This window comes from Pituophis catenifer, unplaced genomic scaffold (genome assembly GCF_029215685.1).
Source record: "Pituophis catenifer annectens isolate HBS135680 unplaced genomic scaffold, rPitCat1.0.hap2 SCAF_2, whole genome shotgun sequence".
NCBI lineage: Eukaryota > Metazoa > Chordata > Lepidosauria > Squamata > Colubridae > Pituophis > Pituophis catenifer.
Genome location: NW_027256882.1, coordinates 154357374 through 154372608, shown reverse-complemented (window position 1 = coordinate 154372608; position 15235 = coordinate 154357374). Strand labels below are relative to the sequence as shown.

Genomic DNA, 15235 nt, shown 5'->3' with positions numbered 1-15235 from the left:
CGTTGCCAGACTAGGAAGAGAAACCCTTCTTGCTTGACTCCCTCAATGATTTGCTTTAAATACTCCCTGCTACACTCTGTTCCTTTAATGATGTGTAACACCCTGTTCCCAATTGGAATCTATTCAAGTTCTTCTTTAAACCACAGCGAATCTTTCAGTCTCTTTAAAAAAATCATTTAGTTATACAATTTGAGATGAACACTGTTTGAATGGTGTGGAAGTAGGAATGGATTTCCAGAGGAAAAATTGTAGGCAACAGGAACCAGCACCACTACTCAGGTGACCCCAAGGATACAGATAAGTGTCCAAGAGCTTCAACGACCCTCGGATGCAGATGACCAGCTATCTGCAAGGAATATAAATCCTTCCATTCCCCACTATCCCGTCAGAGCTGAAGAAGCTTCTTGGATGAGAAGCGAAACATTTTCAAAGAAAGAACAAGAAAGTTCTGTTGCCTCCTGAAAAAGCACCTTTGGGACTTTCAATCACTTGTTGAAAAAAAAAAAAAGACTCAGTTGGTGTTGTAATTTACCACATTTGAATTTGATTTAAAATGCAGCTTGTTCTTTATAGAGCTTAGAGAAAATTAATAATTAAATAAATTTAAAAGACAGAAGGTGACAAGCAAGAGGGAGACAGAAGATCTCCTTAACTCATTTTTTGCATCTGTCTTTACACAAAGGTAAAAAACAGTCCAACCTATCAAAAACAGCACCACAAAAAAAAAAAAAAAAACCCAAACAGTTTAGGAGCACAGGTTAAAATAGGGAAGAAAATGTTAAGTGAGCATCTGTCTACCCTAGAAAAGTTCAAATCACCAGGACAGATGGATTACACCCCAAGGTTCTGAAGGAACTGGCAGACGAGATCTCACAACCACCGAACTATATCTTTCAAAGATACTGCAGCACCAGGGAACTGCCAGAGGACTGGAAAAAAAGCTGATGTAGTTGCCATCTTCAAAAAAGGAAAAAAGAAATAGATCCAGGAAACTACAGACTTATCAGCCTGACCTCAGCACCAGGGAAGATTATGGAAAAGATAGTCAAGCAACGAATCAGCGAACACATAGAAGCTAACAAAGTAATAACTAAAAGCCAACATGGGTTTGTCAAAAACAGATCATGCCAGACTAATCTTATTGCATTCTTTGACAAAGTGACAAAATTAGTGGACCAGAGGAATGCCGTCGGTATAATTACTTGGACTTCAGTAAGGCATTTGATAAAGTAGACTATAACCTACTACTTCATAAAATACAAAAATGTGGATTAGACATTATCCCACCAGATGGCGTCATAACCGGCTGACCAACCGCCTTTAACATGGAGTCCTCAATGGAACTGCATCTACATGGAGGGAAGTATGCAGTGGGGTACCCCAAGGCTCTGTTTTGGGCCCAGTACTCTTCAGCATCTTCATCAATAATTTGGACGAGGGGATAGATGGGGAACTCATCAAATTTGCAGATGACACCAAGCTAGCAGGAATAGCCAACACTCCGGAAGATGGGCTTAAGATACAGAAGGATCTTGATAGACCTGAACATTGGGCGCTATCTAACAAAATGAAATTCAATGGTGACAAAAGTAAAGTTCTACATTTAGGCAAGAAAAACAAAATATACAGGTACAGTATATGTGGTACTGTTAGGAAATGATTTTACCTAACTTGTTGGGTTGGCAATATATAAACCATGAATATAGCTTTAAGACTGCTGTATTGCTGTATTCCATCATACTGTGTCCTGATTGGTTAGCTCTGTAGCCAATGTCCTTAAAAGGGAGCTAGAAACATGATTTGTTTCTCTTTGCTTCTTTTGCTGATATCTTTGCTGTTTTTGCTACTGTTTGCAAATATAGAAGAACTGTTTATTGTGTATGACAACAATGACTGGTAAGAAGACCTTGTTATTGGACTATCCCTGAACTATTGTATTACTATCTACTGCTTTATATGTCAATGACCTGGACTGTTTATTGGACTGTGCCTTATTACTATTTCATGAAAGTAAACACAACTCAGTGTATCTCTGTGTTGGCTGTGTTATTTCCTAACTACTCTCAATCGCTTTTCATGTGCACACCCTTGCTACTCAAGGGTTGCTCTGCGAATTCCTCAACAGGTACCTTGCTCAATAGTAGTGAAAGGGATCTTGGAGTCCTAGTGGACAATCACTTCAATATCAGCCAGCAGTGGGCTGCAGCTGCCAAAAAACAGTTCTAGGCTGCATAAACAGAGAAATAGAATCAAGATCTCGTGAAGTGTTAATACCACTTTATAATGCCTTGATAAGGCCACACTTGGAATACGACATTCAGTTTTGGTCGCCACGATGTAAAAAAGATGTTGAGGCTCTAGAAAGAGTGAAGGGAAGGGCAACAAATATGATTAGGGGGACTGGAGGCTAAAACATATGAAGAACGGTTGCAGGAACTGGGTATGTCTAATTTAATGAAAAGAAGCACTTTGGGTGACATGACAGCAGTGTTCCAATATCTCAGGGGCTGCCAAAAAGAAAAGGGAGTCAAACTATTCTCCAAAGCACCTGAGGGTAGAACAAGAAGCAATGGGTGGAAACTAATCAAGAAGCATCTTAGAACTAAGGAGAAATTCCCTGACAGTTAGAACAATTAATCAGTGGAACAACTTGCCTCCAGAAGTTGTAAATGTTCCAACACTGGAAGTTTTTAAGAAGATATTGTATAACCATTTGTCCGAACTGGTAGTGGGCTACTACCAGTTTGGACTGGTTCAGGCAAACTGCTAGTTGAGACCACCCCTGCACCCCCCCCGCCCGATGCGATACCATCCTATTTATCTGCATTTTTAAAGCCGTGAGCATGTGCAGAAGGCGCACACTCACATTTTTGGTCCCGGGTGAACTGGTTTTTAACTCATGTGTTACCCACCTCTGGGTGTAGGGTTTAGCATTTAGACCTATATACCGCTTCACTGTGCTTTACAGCCCTCTCCCAGCAGTTTACAGAGTCAACATATTGCCCCGAACAGTTTAGGTCCTCATTTTATCCACCTCAGAAGGATGGGAGGCTGAATCAACCTTGAGCCTGGTGGGATTTGAACTGACAAATTGCAGTCAGCAGAAGTAGCCTGCAGTACTGCATTCTAACCACTGCACCCCCGAGGCTCTTGTCACTGAGATAAAGGGGTGACATTTCATAGCTGCTCTTGCAGTCTTGGCTTTCATTGTTTTTTTTTCCTGGTTCTGTTACAATTTTGATCCCCACACCCCCTGGAAGTCTTTGAGGTTTAAAATGCTTAGTTAAATATATATAAAAGAAATTATTTTGAAATGAAGGAGGAGTTGAGGAAATTTCTAGGATTGACTGGATATTGTCGGCTGTGAATAGATAATTATGCTTTGAGGGTTTTAACCCAGAAGTGGGGAGGAAAGAAGCAGCCAGTGGCATTTTTATTTATTTATTCATTTTATTTTATTTAATTTCTATACCGCCCTTCTCCAGCAGGACTCAGGGCGGTGAACAGCCAAGGTAAAAACATAGCATACAAAATTTAAAACAATTTAAAACAATTTAAAAAATATTAAATAGTTTCGGCCCACAATTTAAAAACCCCAATAAAATCAATTACAAATTAAAACTGGAAGATGGGATCAAGCCAGCCCGGCTAGATGAAATAAGTGAGTTTTAAGGGCCTGATGGAAAGTCTGGAGATCCGGGATCACACTTATCTCTGGGGGTAGGTCGTTCTAAAGGGCGGGTGCCGCCACAGAGAAGGCTCTCCCCCTGGGGGTCGCCAGCCGACATTGTCTGGCCGACGGCACCTTGAGGAGGCCCTCTCTGTCCGAGTGTACTGGCTGGTGGGAAGCTATTGGCGGCAGAAGGCGGTCTCGTAGATACTCAGGCCCTAACTGTTAGACTCTGTCTGTCAAGGATTTCCAGATGGTGCTCAAGCAGTGGTGGCTGTGGCAGTGTTAATGAGGGGAAGCAGAAAATTGACTTTTGGAGGAGCCCTGGTGCCCCACCTCATGTGATGGCGATCTTGAACAAAAACAAACAAACAAACAAACAAAAAAAAAGCCAATTGATGGCTGAGAGTCAAGGATTTTGAAATATGGGAATGTGCTCATGGAACAAAATGATTTAGTATTAACCAGTGATATTAGCTTGCATCCAGCTCAATTTTAAGAGGAGATTTAGAAGGATGATTGGATGTTGGTGCTGAGAAGGGGTTAATTTGTTTATAGATGGGAAGAGAAAGGGGCAAAGGAGTTTTGGTAGAAGCTAGAAAGTTACGTCTTAAATCAAGCTTTGAATTCCTTTGAAGCTCGGGGCAATAATTTAGCTGACTTGGAAGCCAGGATGGCAGTGGCAGAATGAACTGAATGTTTAATGTTATGAGAAGAAGGAGTTAGAGAAAGTGGGAGCAGTAGAAAGTGGAGGAGGTAAATGGATAGTGGCAAATGTTGATTTTGGAAAGTCTATATCAGGGTAGTCGTTGGGGACTAAGGTATGATGTGATTTGTTTATGGATGCTGTGGATTGTATAGAGTACTTAAACAAATATGTGACAAATGTATAGTATGTAAAAGAGTTAATAAAGAGTTAAAAAGAGTTAGTAAAGAGTTAGTAAAGAAGTTCTACAACATAAAGAAAAGGGAGAGTGACATCTAGCGTGAGGCCATTTCAATGCATTCAAGTTGATTTTACTGAACTACCTCGAGTGGGGAGACTTAAATATTTATTGGTGAGAGTGGCTCTCTTGACTGGATGAGTTGAAGTTTATCCAACCATGAGGGCCACTGCAGGAGTAGTCACCAAAATTATACTGGAACTTTTTGGTGTTTCCGGCCTGAGTGGTGGTCTATGTTATTCCATCTGAAGATCTCAAAAGAAGCTGTGGAACTTCTCACCTTACAAAATGTGTTGGTTCTGTGATTGTAACTGTATTACTTAAAGTTGCTGTTGTTATTCTTGTGATTGTGAACTGATACACGCCTGTGGGGAATAGTGGGATACTGTGATTGTGGAAATGTGCAGAGGATTTCTCCCCATAGAAACCCTATATATTGGGGCATTGAATCAGATCAACCTGACTTGAACACAGTAGTCCTAGGAGATAGTGATATCATGATCCCTGAAGATATAGAATGGATTGATTTAATGCAACGGTTAAATATTTGGGAATAATTTTGTTCATGGGTAGGAATAATAAGACGAGAATATAATGCAATGATAAGTGTGAAAAATTATATTATATTACAAGCAAGGGTGTTTTCTTCATTTAGATATTTGCTCCATGATACCATGCTCAGATAATGATAATTCCTGCGAGCCATCTTAGCTGCATCTAAAGGAACTTCAAATGTCCAATTAAGAATTGAAACAAGCATGCCTCAAATTCAGGTGGAAAATGATGATCATTCATTGGCTAAAAATACATTTCTTTCCAGAGGGACTGTCCCTGCCAGTGTTGACTGATAACTTTCCTTCCCCCCGGAAATAGGCGATAGACCACAAGCTGGGCTCATATGGGCTCTGACCAGTATTCTTAATGTCCCTAGGCTTTGACCAAGCAAAGAAAGTAGTAATCAATAGAATGAAGGACATGGAGTTTCAAGAAGAACTAAATAGGTTACTTCTCCACAGAAGGGACAGAATCAAACAGAGTCAGGTAGTGCATTCCAGGCATTGACCAGTCTTGCTGAAGTCGCATTTTCTGCAATTGAGTTTGGAGCGGTTTACATTGAGTTTGTATCTATTGTGTGGTCATGTATTATTGCGGTTGAAGCTGAAGTAGTCACTGACAGGTAGTATGTTGTAGTGGATAATTTTGTGTACTACGGTTAGGTTGGACTGTAGGTGGCGTAGTTCTAGGTTGTCCAAACTCAAAATTTCAAGCCTGGTGGCATAAGGTATAACACAATTGAAGTATTGATGACAAAATAGGCCCCACAGCAAGACAGCATACATTTGTTTGTTGACAGAGATGATCTCCACATGGGAGAAGTAGCTCAGACGAATTTTTCTTTTCTAGCCAATTATTACAAGAGTTCAAAGAGAGCAAGTGGACCATTTGCTGGCTCCCTTGGGAGACTTATTGAAAACATAACACCTGGCCTTCTTTTGCTGTTTCCAGGGCGGCCTTGCGGGTCAGATCTAAGCACCCCTTGGGCTAGATCCGGTCTGCTGACCTTGAATTTGACATCCCTGATTCCATTCACCATTTGAAATGTTGCATTTAGAAATAGAATACCATGAGGTGAGTTAATGGGGTGTGAGTTAATGGGGACAATTTAAATAAACCTAATGCTGTTTGTTCTAGCCATGGCATCTGCTTTAACATCATTCTACTTTGGTATCCATCTTGCAAATTAGCCAGCAACACAAAAATTTCAGGAAGCAACTATCCTATAGGTTTATTCATTCATTTATATAGCATGCAACTTACGACCATAATGGAGCCTATGGATACAGACCATAAGTCCTTACAGTTATAAATGGTTTTACTACTTTTTTTGGTTGTATCTATATTTCTTTTTGGTTATTAAGCAATCGCTGTGGTCATTAAACGAACTAATACTTTTTCTGCAAACCTGAAGTAAATGCTGGCTTTTGTTAAAACTGTTGTAAAATGAGGTCACATGACCTCAGCCACAGATTTGGTCTGGTTGCTGAGACGAGCAGCCAAAATTCGGTCTTTTGACCACAGATGGGATGGGACTGTCATAACTTCTAATCTATAGTAGGTCATAAGTAGCCCCCAGGTGGATCCATGGTAACTTTGAATGGTTGCTAAGTGACCACTCATAAATCAAGGATTCCCTGGATAGTGCTCCTGTATTAAAATAATACTTCAGCTTTCTAATGGTAGGACCAATAGTCTTATAACAACTCACATAACTAGCATGGCTAAGAGTTCCCAAAGCTTATTCTTTGATCTGCCAGAAAGGCTTAATCCTAGAAGATGGGACATCCAAGAACAAGGAGGAAATGCAGCTGTGTTGTCAAGCACCTGAATTGTGGTCATGTGACTGCGGTGCATGGCCAACCATTGGAACGTCAGATCTGGATTGCAAGTCCCCTTTTTCCTGTAATATTCTGTACATTTTTTAAAACCTTGTATTTTATGTCCATCCTTCCTCTTTTAGTTCTAAACACTTTGTTTTGTTCTATATAAGTCTTTTACTATAATAAATTTTAAAAATGAAAAAAGCACAAGGTTGAGAACATCTAAAGCTATGATTTTGGAAATCTGGAATCTCCCAGAGGCTATCAACAGGGAAGATTCTTTGTGCTGCACACTTTCCATTAGTTGGCCACAAATCTGGGACCTTTTGTAAATGATAGAAATAGGATGGGGTGGCACTAAAGAGATGTGCCAAATTGTTTCCCAAAAATGTTTCTATAAACATAGTAGTATCAGCTTAAGGTTCAACAACACGCCTCTTCTCAGTCCCCACTTAAAAGTGATTATTCCATGGGTCAGTTACACAACTCACAATATACCTCACAACCAGGAGACCTGATATTTGCATTTGCCATATTCAGAAAAAGCCACGAGACAAGGTTCTTAAACAAAAAACAAAAACAACCACCAAAACCCCAAGCCCCCTTTTTTTATTGAAAATGAAAAGCACAATAAGTAAAATAAGGAAATACACAATTCAGCAGTTAGCAAGCTTGATACATTATCAGTTTCTAAATTCTAAGCCTTAGCTTTCAGTCTAATCCCATGCCAACATATGCAGACTTTTACAACTACAGGGGTTAAGAAGCTGAGAAAAATCTTTCTGGGTAGGCCTCCCCTAAAGGCCAACAAAAGCTTCTGCCTAAAGTATTATTTAAGCAAGATTCCCTGCTCTGCTTGTGCTTAAGGTAGGGCTTTGTCCATTACCAGTTTGTTCTTAGAGAACTCCATAGAGATTGCGAGTAATACTCAAAAACAGCCCTCCTCTAGCTTTTCCTCCTGGGAAGCTAACATGGAGGACTGAGTGATGCCACAGCAAAATGGCAGGGGGCTTTTTTCACCCCCACATAATCTTTTGATAGTAGGATTGTTTTTTTCTTTTATATATTTATATAAATTATTTTATATTAATATTCTTTTTATTTTTATTTTAACATTTATTTGTCCTCCCTCCAAACCAATCTAATCCAAGTTAGCCATTTAGGTTTAGTGCAGCCGGAACTTTTAGGAGCCTTTCTCCACTCTGAATTGTATAGAATAAACACTTTTCTTATTGCAGCGTATGCATTGTCACTGTTAATTCCTCTAATTCTAATTAAGAGATGCTTTCTCTTAAATTACTTCACAGCGTATCCATAAATATGGGGACCAATTACACTTGGGAACAACACGACTATGATGTGTTCCAAGTTCAGTTTAGAAAACCCTGCGTTCTCCAAATCTTTCCAGGTCTCTTTTAACAAGGAGCACCCAGCTGTCACATGTCTCCAAGTAGGGTTATAGACTTGTTGCCAGAAGGAGGTCCAGGTTGATCTGCCAGCTGCTACATGTTCAGTGAAATAGAATGCACCACCCTGGAAAAAATAAAATAATACAAAAAAGAATCATATAAAGCAGAATGTTGTGTATGTATCTATTTTGTGCGGGAAATTCAAATGCATAGTGAATTCTGATTGGTTCTTGGTTACCTCTGGAAAGTATATAAAGAGGGCTGCTGCCTGTGAGTTTTTGCTGAAGTCTCACCCTGAATTAAAGAGCTGTTGTTACTAGCCTGCTTGTGCCTCTTGTTATTCCCGCGCTACAACATTGGCGACGAAGGTGGGATTGAGGCCACAAGAGGCAAATCAAAAAGCGCTGGGAGTTTCAACCAGGGTGACGCAGCATGTCTGCCTACGTTCCGCCAAAACCCTTCGACCCGACCTTAGAGAAGTGGGGATCGTATCTAACAAGGTTCGAGTGCTCCTTGGAAGTGAGCGAAATGCAAGGGCTCTCCGCAAACAGGAAACGGGCTCTGTTCTTAAGCCACTGCAGGCCAGACATATTCGAGATGGCAGAATCCCTCTGCGAGCCAACCCCAGTACAGACGGTACCCTGGGATGTCCTTCAAGCCAACCTGAAGGCTCACTACGATCCAGTCCTGTCAAAATTCGTTCAGCGCTACGAACTCCGGCAAAGAGTTCAAAAAGAAGGGGAGCCGGTCAGTGCTTATGTGGCCGCGCTTCGAAAAGCCACTACGCATTGTGACTACAGAGACTTAGACGATGCATTGCTTGAACAATTCATTTGCGGGGTTCGTGATACCCGGTTGCAAAGGCGCCTTCTAGCCAAGCCAGACCTAACGCTAGCCGGCGCGCTAGATGAAGCCCAAGCACACGAGGCATCAACGAAGGCGTTGGAAGCGCTGCAGCATCCCAATTCAAGCAAGGACGGGCCGAAAACAGCCCCCGTCCACAGAGAAGAGGTGCGAACCAGCACAGAGGAAGAGTCGGACGAGGACATCTTCCATACAGAAAAGAGATCGAGTGAACAAAGTCGTCGCCACGAGAACTGCCCCAGCTGTGGCGGGGATCACGAGAGACAGTCGTGTAAATACAGAGAAGCCATCTGCAGGCATTGCGATAGAAAAGGCCATCTAGCACGAGTTTGCAGAGCTCAACTTCCGCGTAGTCGAAAACCACGTGACTACCGCGACCAACCAGAATCGGCTCGTTCAAAACAGTCAATCAAAGATGACGGCACAAGAAAACGGCACGAACCTCAAAAGCGGGAAACCTACAGCACGACAATCGGCCAAGCCAGCACACCCGATGATGAGAAAGTCTACACGAAAGTAGAAATTGATGGCAAATCGTGCGAAATGGAGATCGACACCGGGTCTACGCTATCGATCATGTCCTGGTCAACACTCAAGGCACTCCTGCCCAAGCTTCAGAAAAGCCAGCTATCCCGACAGAAAATCCGCCTACTCGACTACCAGGGAAACCGAGTTCCCGTTGAAGGAGTGGGCACGTTCCGGGTCACCTACGGCGAGTTCCAGAAAGAGCTGCCTCTGACCGTCGTCAGCAAGCCCCTTCTGAGTCTACTGGGCATGAAATGGTTCGAAGCCCTCGGCATGGGCTTCACGGGCGTCCATAACATCAATGGATCATCACTGAAAGAAACACTGCTTCACGAGTTTCGGGACATTTTCGAAGAGACTCTAGGCAAATACGTGGGGACCCCTATTTCTTTCAATTTAGACCCCAACATAGCGCCCATTAGACTGAAGGCAAGGCGAGTCCCCTTTGCCTTAAAACCCAAAATCGATGAGGAGCTCGACAAGCTAATTAAACAAGGGGTGCTAGTTCCTGTAGATCACGCTAAGTGGGAAACTCCAATAGTTACTCCAGTTAAAACAGATAGCTCAATTAGAATTTGCGCCAACTATAAGTGTTCGATTAACAAGGCGTTGCAGCAGAGCGCCTAACCTGTTCCTATAGTCCACCATCTACTACACTCCCTGGGCCCTGGCAAGCTATTCACGAAGCTAGACCTTGCGCAGGCGTACCAGCAACTGCCAGTAGATGACGCTACGGCAGAATCTCAAACTATAGTAACCCACAGAGGTGCCTTCAAATGCACCAGGCTTCAGTTTTGGGTCAGCATCGCCCCAGGACTTTTTCAAAGTACCATGGAGCGCCTTCTACAAGGCCTCCCAGACGTCGTCCCATATTTCGACGACGTTTTGATTAGTGGCCAGGACGAAGTGCAGTTGGGCCAAAGGGTTAGACAAGTCCTAACCAGATTCAGAGAAGCGGGACTTAAACTCAAATGGAATAAATGCAGGATAGCAGTGCCATCAGTGGAATTCTTAGGCTACAGAATCGACGGCTCAGGCATTCACCCCACAGAAAGCAAGGTGAGGGCCATCCAAGGCGCGCCCACCCCCAAGTCAAAAGCTGAACTGCAGGCCTTCTTGGGCCTACTCAACTTCTATACGATATTTTTGAAACAGAAAGCCACCGTTGCGGAGCCTCTGCACAGGCTCCTTGGAAAAAACGTTCCATGGGTTTGGGGCAAGCGAGAAGCAACTGCCTTCAATGCAGTAAAGAGACTTTTGTCCGAGGACAGTTTCCTCATTCAGTACAATGCTGAACTACCTCTGGTGTTAGTCTGTGACGCTTCCCCCTTTGACGTTGGCGCAGTTTTAGGCCATAGACTGCCGAATGGGTTAGAGGCGCCCATCGCTTATTACTCTCGCACTCTGTCTAGTGCTGAAAGGAACTATAGCCAACTAGATAGGGAGGCACTAGCGGCTGTAGCGGGGGTCAAAAAATTTCACGAATATTTTTTTGGCCGCACGTTTGAGCTCATTACAGACCACCAGCCTCTTTTGGGACTTTTGGCTGGAGATAAACCGACCCCGGCGGCCCTCTCCCCCCGGATGACCAGATGGTCTATATTTTTGGCCGCATACTCGTACAAACTGCTCCACTGACAAGGAAAAACCTTAGGACATGCTGACGCCCTCAGCCGATGTCCTCTACTGGAACTATTGGACAACCCGACCCCGGAAGCCCCGGTTTTACTGCTTGACATTGTTTCCCCGGGCCCCATTTCTTCAAATGAAGTGGCGAGGGTTTCTGCCAGAGACTCTGTTTTGCGCACAGTAATGGGCTGGGTAACGAGGGGTTGGCCTACCAAGGTGGACGGTGGTGACTTCCAATTGTATTTCAATAAGAAAAATGAACTGTCAATGTTGGGGGGTTGCTTGTTGTGGGGTGACAGGGTGGTCATTCCATCGCGATTAAGGTACAGGGTCCTAGAAATGTTGCACGAGGGTCACCCTGGGGTTGTTCGTATGAAAGGCCTAGCTCGTAGCTATGTTTGGTGGCCACATCTCGATCAAGATGTTACTGAGTGGGTAGGGAAGTGTAGGCCCTGCCAGGAGTCCCGCCCAGATCCCCCCATAGCGCCTGTTCGGGAGTGGGAGAAACCAAAAGGACCATGGGGGTGGATTCACATAGATTTCGCTGGCCCGTTCCAGGGCCAAAACTTCCTAATTATCGTAGATGCAAATTCTAAGTGGCTCGAAATCGCCCTAATGCTATCGACCACTTCTGAGGCCATAATCAAAGTACTCAGAAAACTATTTGCAACACACGGGTTGCTGGACACTCTGGTGTCCGACAATGGGCCCCAATTCACGGCAACTCAATTCGAAGGCTACCTAGCTGAACTAGGCATTAGACATGCACTATCCGCTCCTTTTCATCCGGCTTCTAATGGCCTTGTTAAACGATTTGTAAGAATGGCCAAAGAAGCCCTCTCCCGACTCGATGCTGGGGACTGGCAGACTAGAATAGATGAGTTCCTAGCAGTACAGCATGCCACCCCGTGCCCCACTTCGGGCCGCAGCCCGGCCGAACTTTTAATGGGCCGAAAGCTACGATGCATTCTAGACAGACTGCATCCTAACTACTCCTCTGATAGTTTCACCGGGGAAGGGGGAGGACTAAGACACTTCGAAGTAGGATCACTAGTCTTTGCTAGAAGCTACATCAATGGACCATTATGGGTAGAAGGAACCATCGTAGGAATTACTGGCCCAAAGTCATACACAGTAGATATTGGGCATGGTAAAATCTGGAGGAGACATATAGATCAATTGCGAAAACGTTTACCAAACGAAACCCCATGTCCTAACTACCCAAGTCTCTCCGACACAGCTACCTCAAGCTCAAGCAAGCTGGAATACTTATCTGGCAACCCTGAGTTCCAGCGCCGCCCCAGTGAGCTGACACTCCCAGCCGGAGATCGCCACACCTCTGGAGAAATCCAGGAGGTTCCATTGGCAGAGCCGGGAGAGACGGGAGGTCCCTCTGACCGGCTGGACGCCTTGCCAACAACTGAACTGCGCAGGTCAACCAGGATTAAGACACGCCCTGGTCACCTGCGTGATTTTGTATGTAAATATGTAAATAGATAGAATAAGTGCCTTCTGGGAAGGGAGGGGTGTTGTGTATGTATCTATTTTGTGCGGGAAATTCAAATGCATAGTGAATTCTGATTGGTTCTTGGTTACCTCTGGAAAGTATATAAAGAGGGCTGCTGCCTGTGAGTTTTTGCTGAAGTCTCACCCTGAATTAAAGAGCTGTTGTTACTAGCCTGCTTGTGCCTCTCGTTATTCCCGTGCTACAACACAGAACGCTTTGAAATTACATAAAAATGTAATTTCAAGACTGTAATCAAGACTGTTGTTATACAACTTTCTGGGGATATGAACTCTTAGTGACTAGAAGAACAGTTTTTAACTTCTGCAGGGAAATGGCAGATTTGGGGCAGCATCTAAAACTTCTATTTAAAGGTGAAGGGCAGTCTTTAGTCTATTTACTTAAGATATCGTGCTGTACAGAGGCTTCTGCAGGATCAGGGACTAGCCAAACAACCTCCCAAAGTAGTGTTGTGCAACAACAGACATAACCATATTGGCACAGCCTTTGCTGTTTCAGCATAATGCTTCCACCCCCTCATGTTTTCCTCATGTAACCAACCGTCCTTGTCCTCCTGCTACAGTGTCAGCTTGATTTATTCTGGTTCCTACTCAGGTTTCCTCCAAATCAAACTTGATCCCTCATGAGTTGATGCAGATTTCCACACCGGGGAAAGCATTTTTGGAAACCATTCAAAAGCGGTTTGTCATTTCACAGAGATGTTGTTTTAACTTTTCAATCTAACTTCAACCTAATGTTTTCTGGAGATGTCTCACTGAAGTACCAGCCAGGACCCTATCTCAGGCCAGAAGGTTGCTGCCATTTACTAACATAAAAGTTATGGATATACTCTTTGAAGTTGTTGCACAGTCTGAAAATGATTCAGAAACGCAGGGCAGGCAGGAAAGGTGCAGTTGCTTTAAGCAGGAATCCAGTTTAGGTTCAGCCCGAAATTTAGCAGCATAAAAAGCAGCAGAGAGATACTGTTTTCGTGGGATCTAAAGCCCTTGCTCCCATGCACCCCTGCATAGTGCTCATTATTTTCAAAGCGTGCACACCTGCCTTGTGCCCATTATTCGGTGGTCTGGATAGACCAGACTTTTAACTTTCCCTCTTTGCCCTTTGACTTACTGGTCTGAGCACTCGCAGAATCTCCTTCAAGGCAGCCTGGGGGCTGTTCACAGAGCAAAGCACCAGCGTGCTAACCACCACGTCCATAGAGTTGTCCGACACCGAAGACATTTTCTCGGCGGAGGCGACCAAAATATTCTCGAACTGGAGGTGCGTGTTCTGAGCCATGCTCTGCAGGAGGAAATTTCGAAAGTGGGGATTGTAGTCCAGGCAGGTCACACAAGAGTTCGGGGGATAAAACTGAAAGTTGGTGCCAGAGCCCACGCCAATCTCTAGCAGGTGGAGCTTTCCCGAGGAGTCGGCAAAGTCCTGCATGTTCTTGAACAGTGTCTCCTTTAACTTGTGCATTTTCATATGGTAGAATTTGCTGTACCAGTACAAGAAAAATGGGAAAAGTCTTTTACCAATAGGATCCCATAAGCCAAAATAGGCAAGCACATGGATGGGCAGGGTGAGGATTTTCATGCATTGTTGGAAGATGAGAACCAGCATCGTTGCCAGACTAGGAAGAGAAACCCTTCTTGCTTGGCCCCCTCAATGATTTGCTTTAAATACTCCCTGCTACACTCTGTTCCTTTAATGATGTGTAACATGCTGTTCCCAGTTGGGATCTGTTCCAGTTCTTCTTTAAAGCCACAGCGAATCTTTCAGTCTCTTAAAAAAAATCATTTAGTTATACAATTTGAGATGAACACTGTTTGAATGGTGTGGAAGTAGGAATGGATTTCCAGAGGAAAAATTGTAGGCAACAGGAACCAGCACCACTACTCAGGGGACCCCAAGGATACAGATAAGTGTCCAAGAGCTTCAATGACCCTCGGATGCAGATGACCAGCTGTCTGCAAGGAATATAAATCCTTCCATTCCCCACTATCCCGTCAGAGCTGAAGAAGCTTCTTGGATGAGAAGCAAAACATTTTCAAAGAAAAGACAAGAAAGTCCATTTGCCTCCTGAAAAAGCACCTTTGGGACTTTCAGTCACTTGTTGAAAAAAAAAAGACCCAGTTGGTGTTGTAATTTACAACATTTGAATCTGATTTAAAATGTAGATTGTTCTTTATAGAGCTTAGAGAAAATTAATAATTAAATAAATTTAAAAGACAGAAGGTGACAAGCAAGAGAGAAACAGCAGAACTACTTAACTCATTTTTTGCATCTGCCTTTACACAAAGGGAAAAAAA

General features: G+C 43.5%; 1 protein-coding gene across 1 annotated transcript; it reads right to left on the bottom strand.

Moving 5' to 3' along the window:
- Window positions 1-7591: 7591 nt before the first annotated feature.
- On the bottom strand, window positions 7592-14584 carry LOC139310642 (thiol S-methyltransferase TMT1A-like). Its single transcript, XM_070934840.1, has 2 exons — window positions 14055-14584; window positions 7592-8525 (listed from the first exon to the last, which is right to left on the bottom strand). Exons 1-2 carry the CDS (start codon window positions 14544-14546, stop codon window positions 8289-8291), a joined length of 729 nt encoding a protein of 242 aa, XP_070790941.1. The 5' UTR covers window positions 14547-14584; the 3' UTR covers window positions 7592-8288.
- Between the last annotated feature and the right edge of the window lie 651 nt (window positions 14585-15235).

Bases quoted from the DNA above. Each gene is read 5' to 3' on its own strand.
- LOC139310642 (XM_070934840.1), bottom strand. From the start codon at position 14,546: ATGCTGGTTCTCATCTTCCAACAATGCATGAAAATCCTCACCCTGCCC. The intron at 8,526-14,054 runs GTAAGTCAAAGG...TATTTTTTCCAG, and splicing joins TTCTGCGAGTGCTCAGACCA to GGTGGTGCATTCTATTTCAC.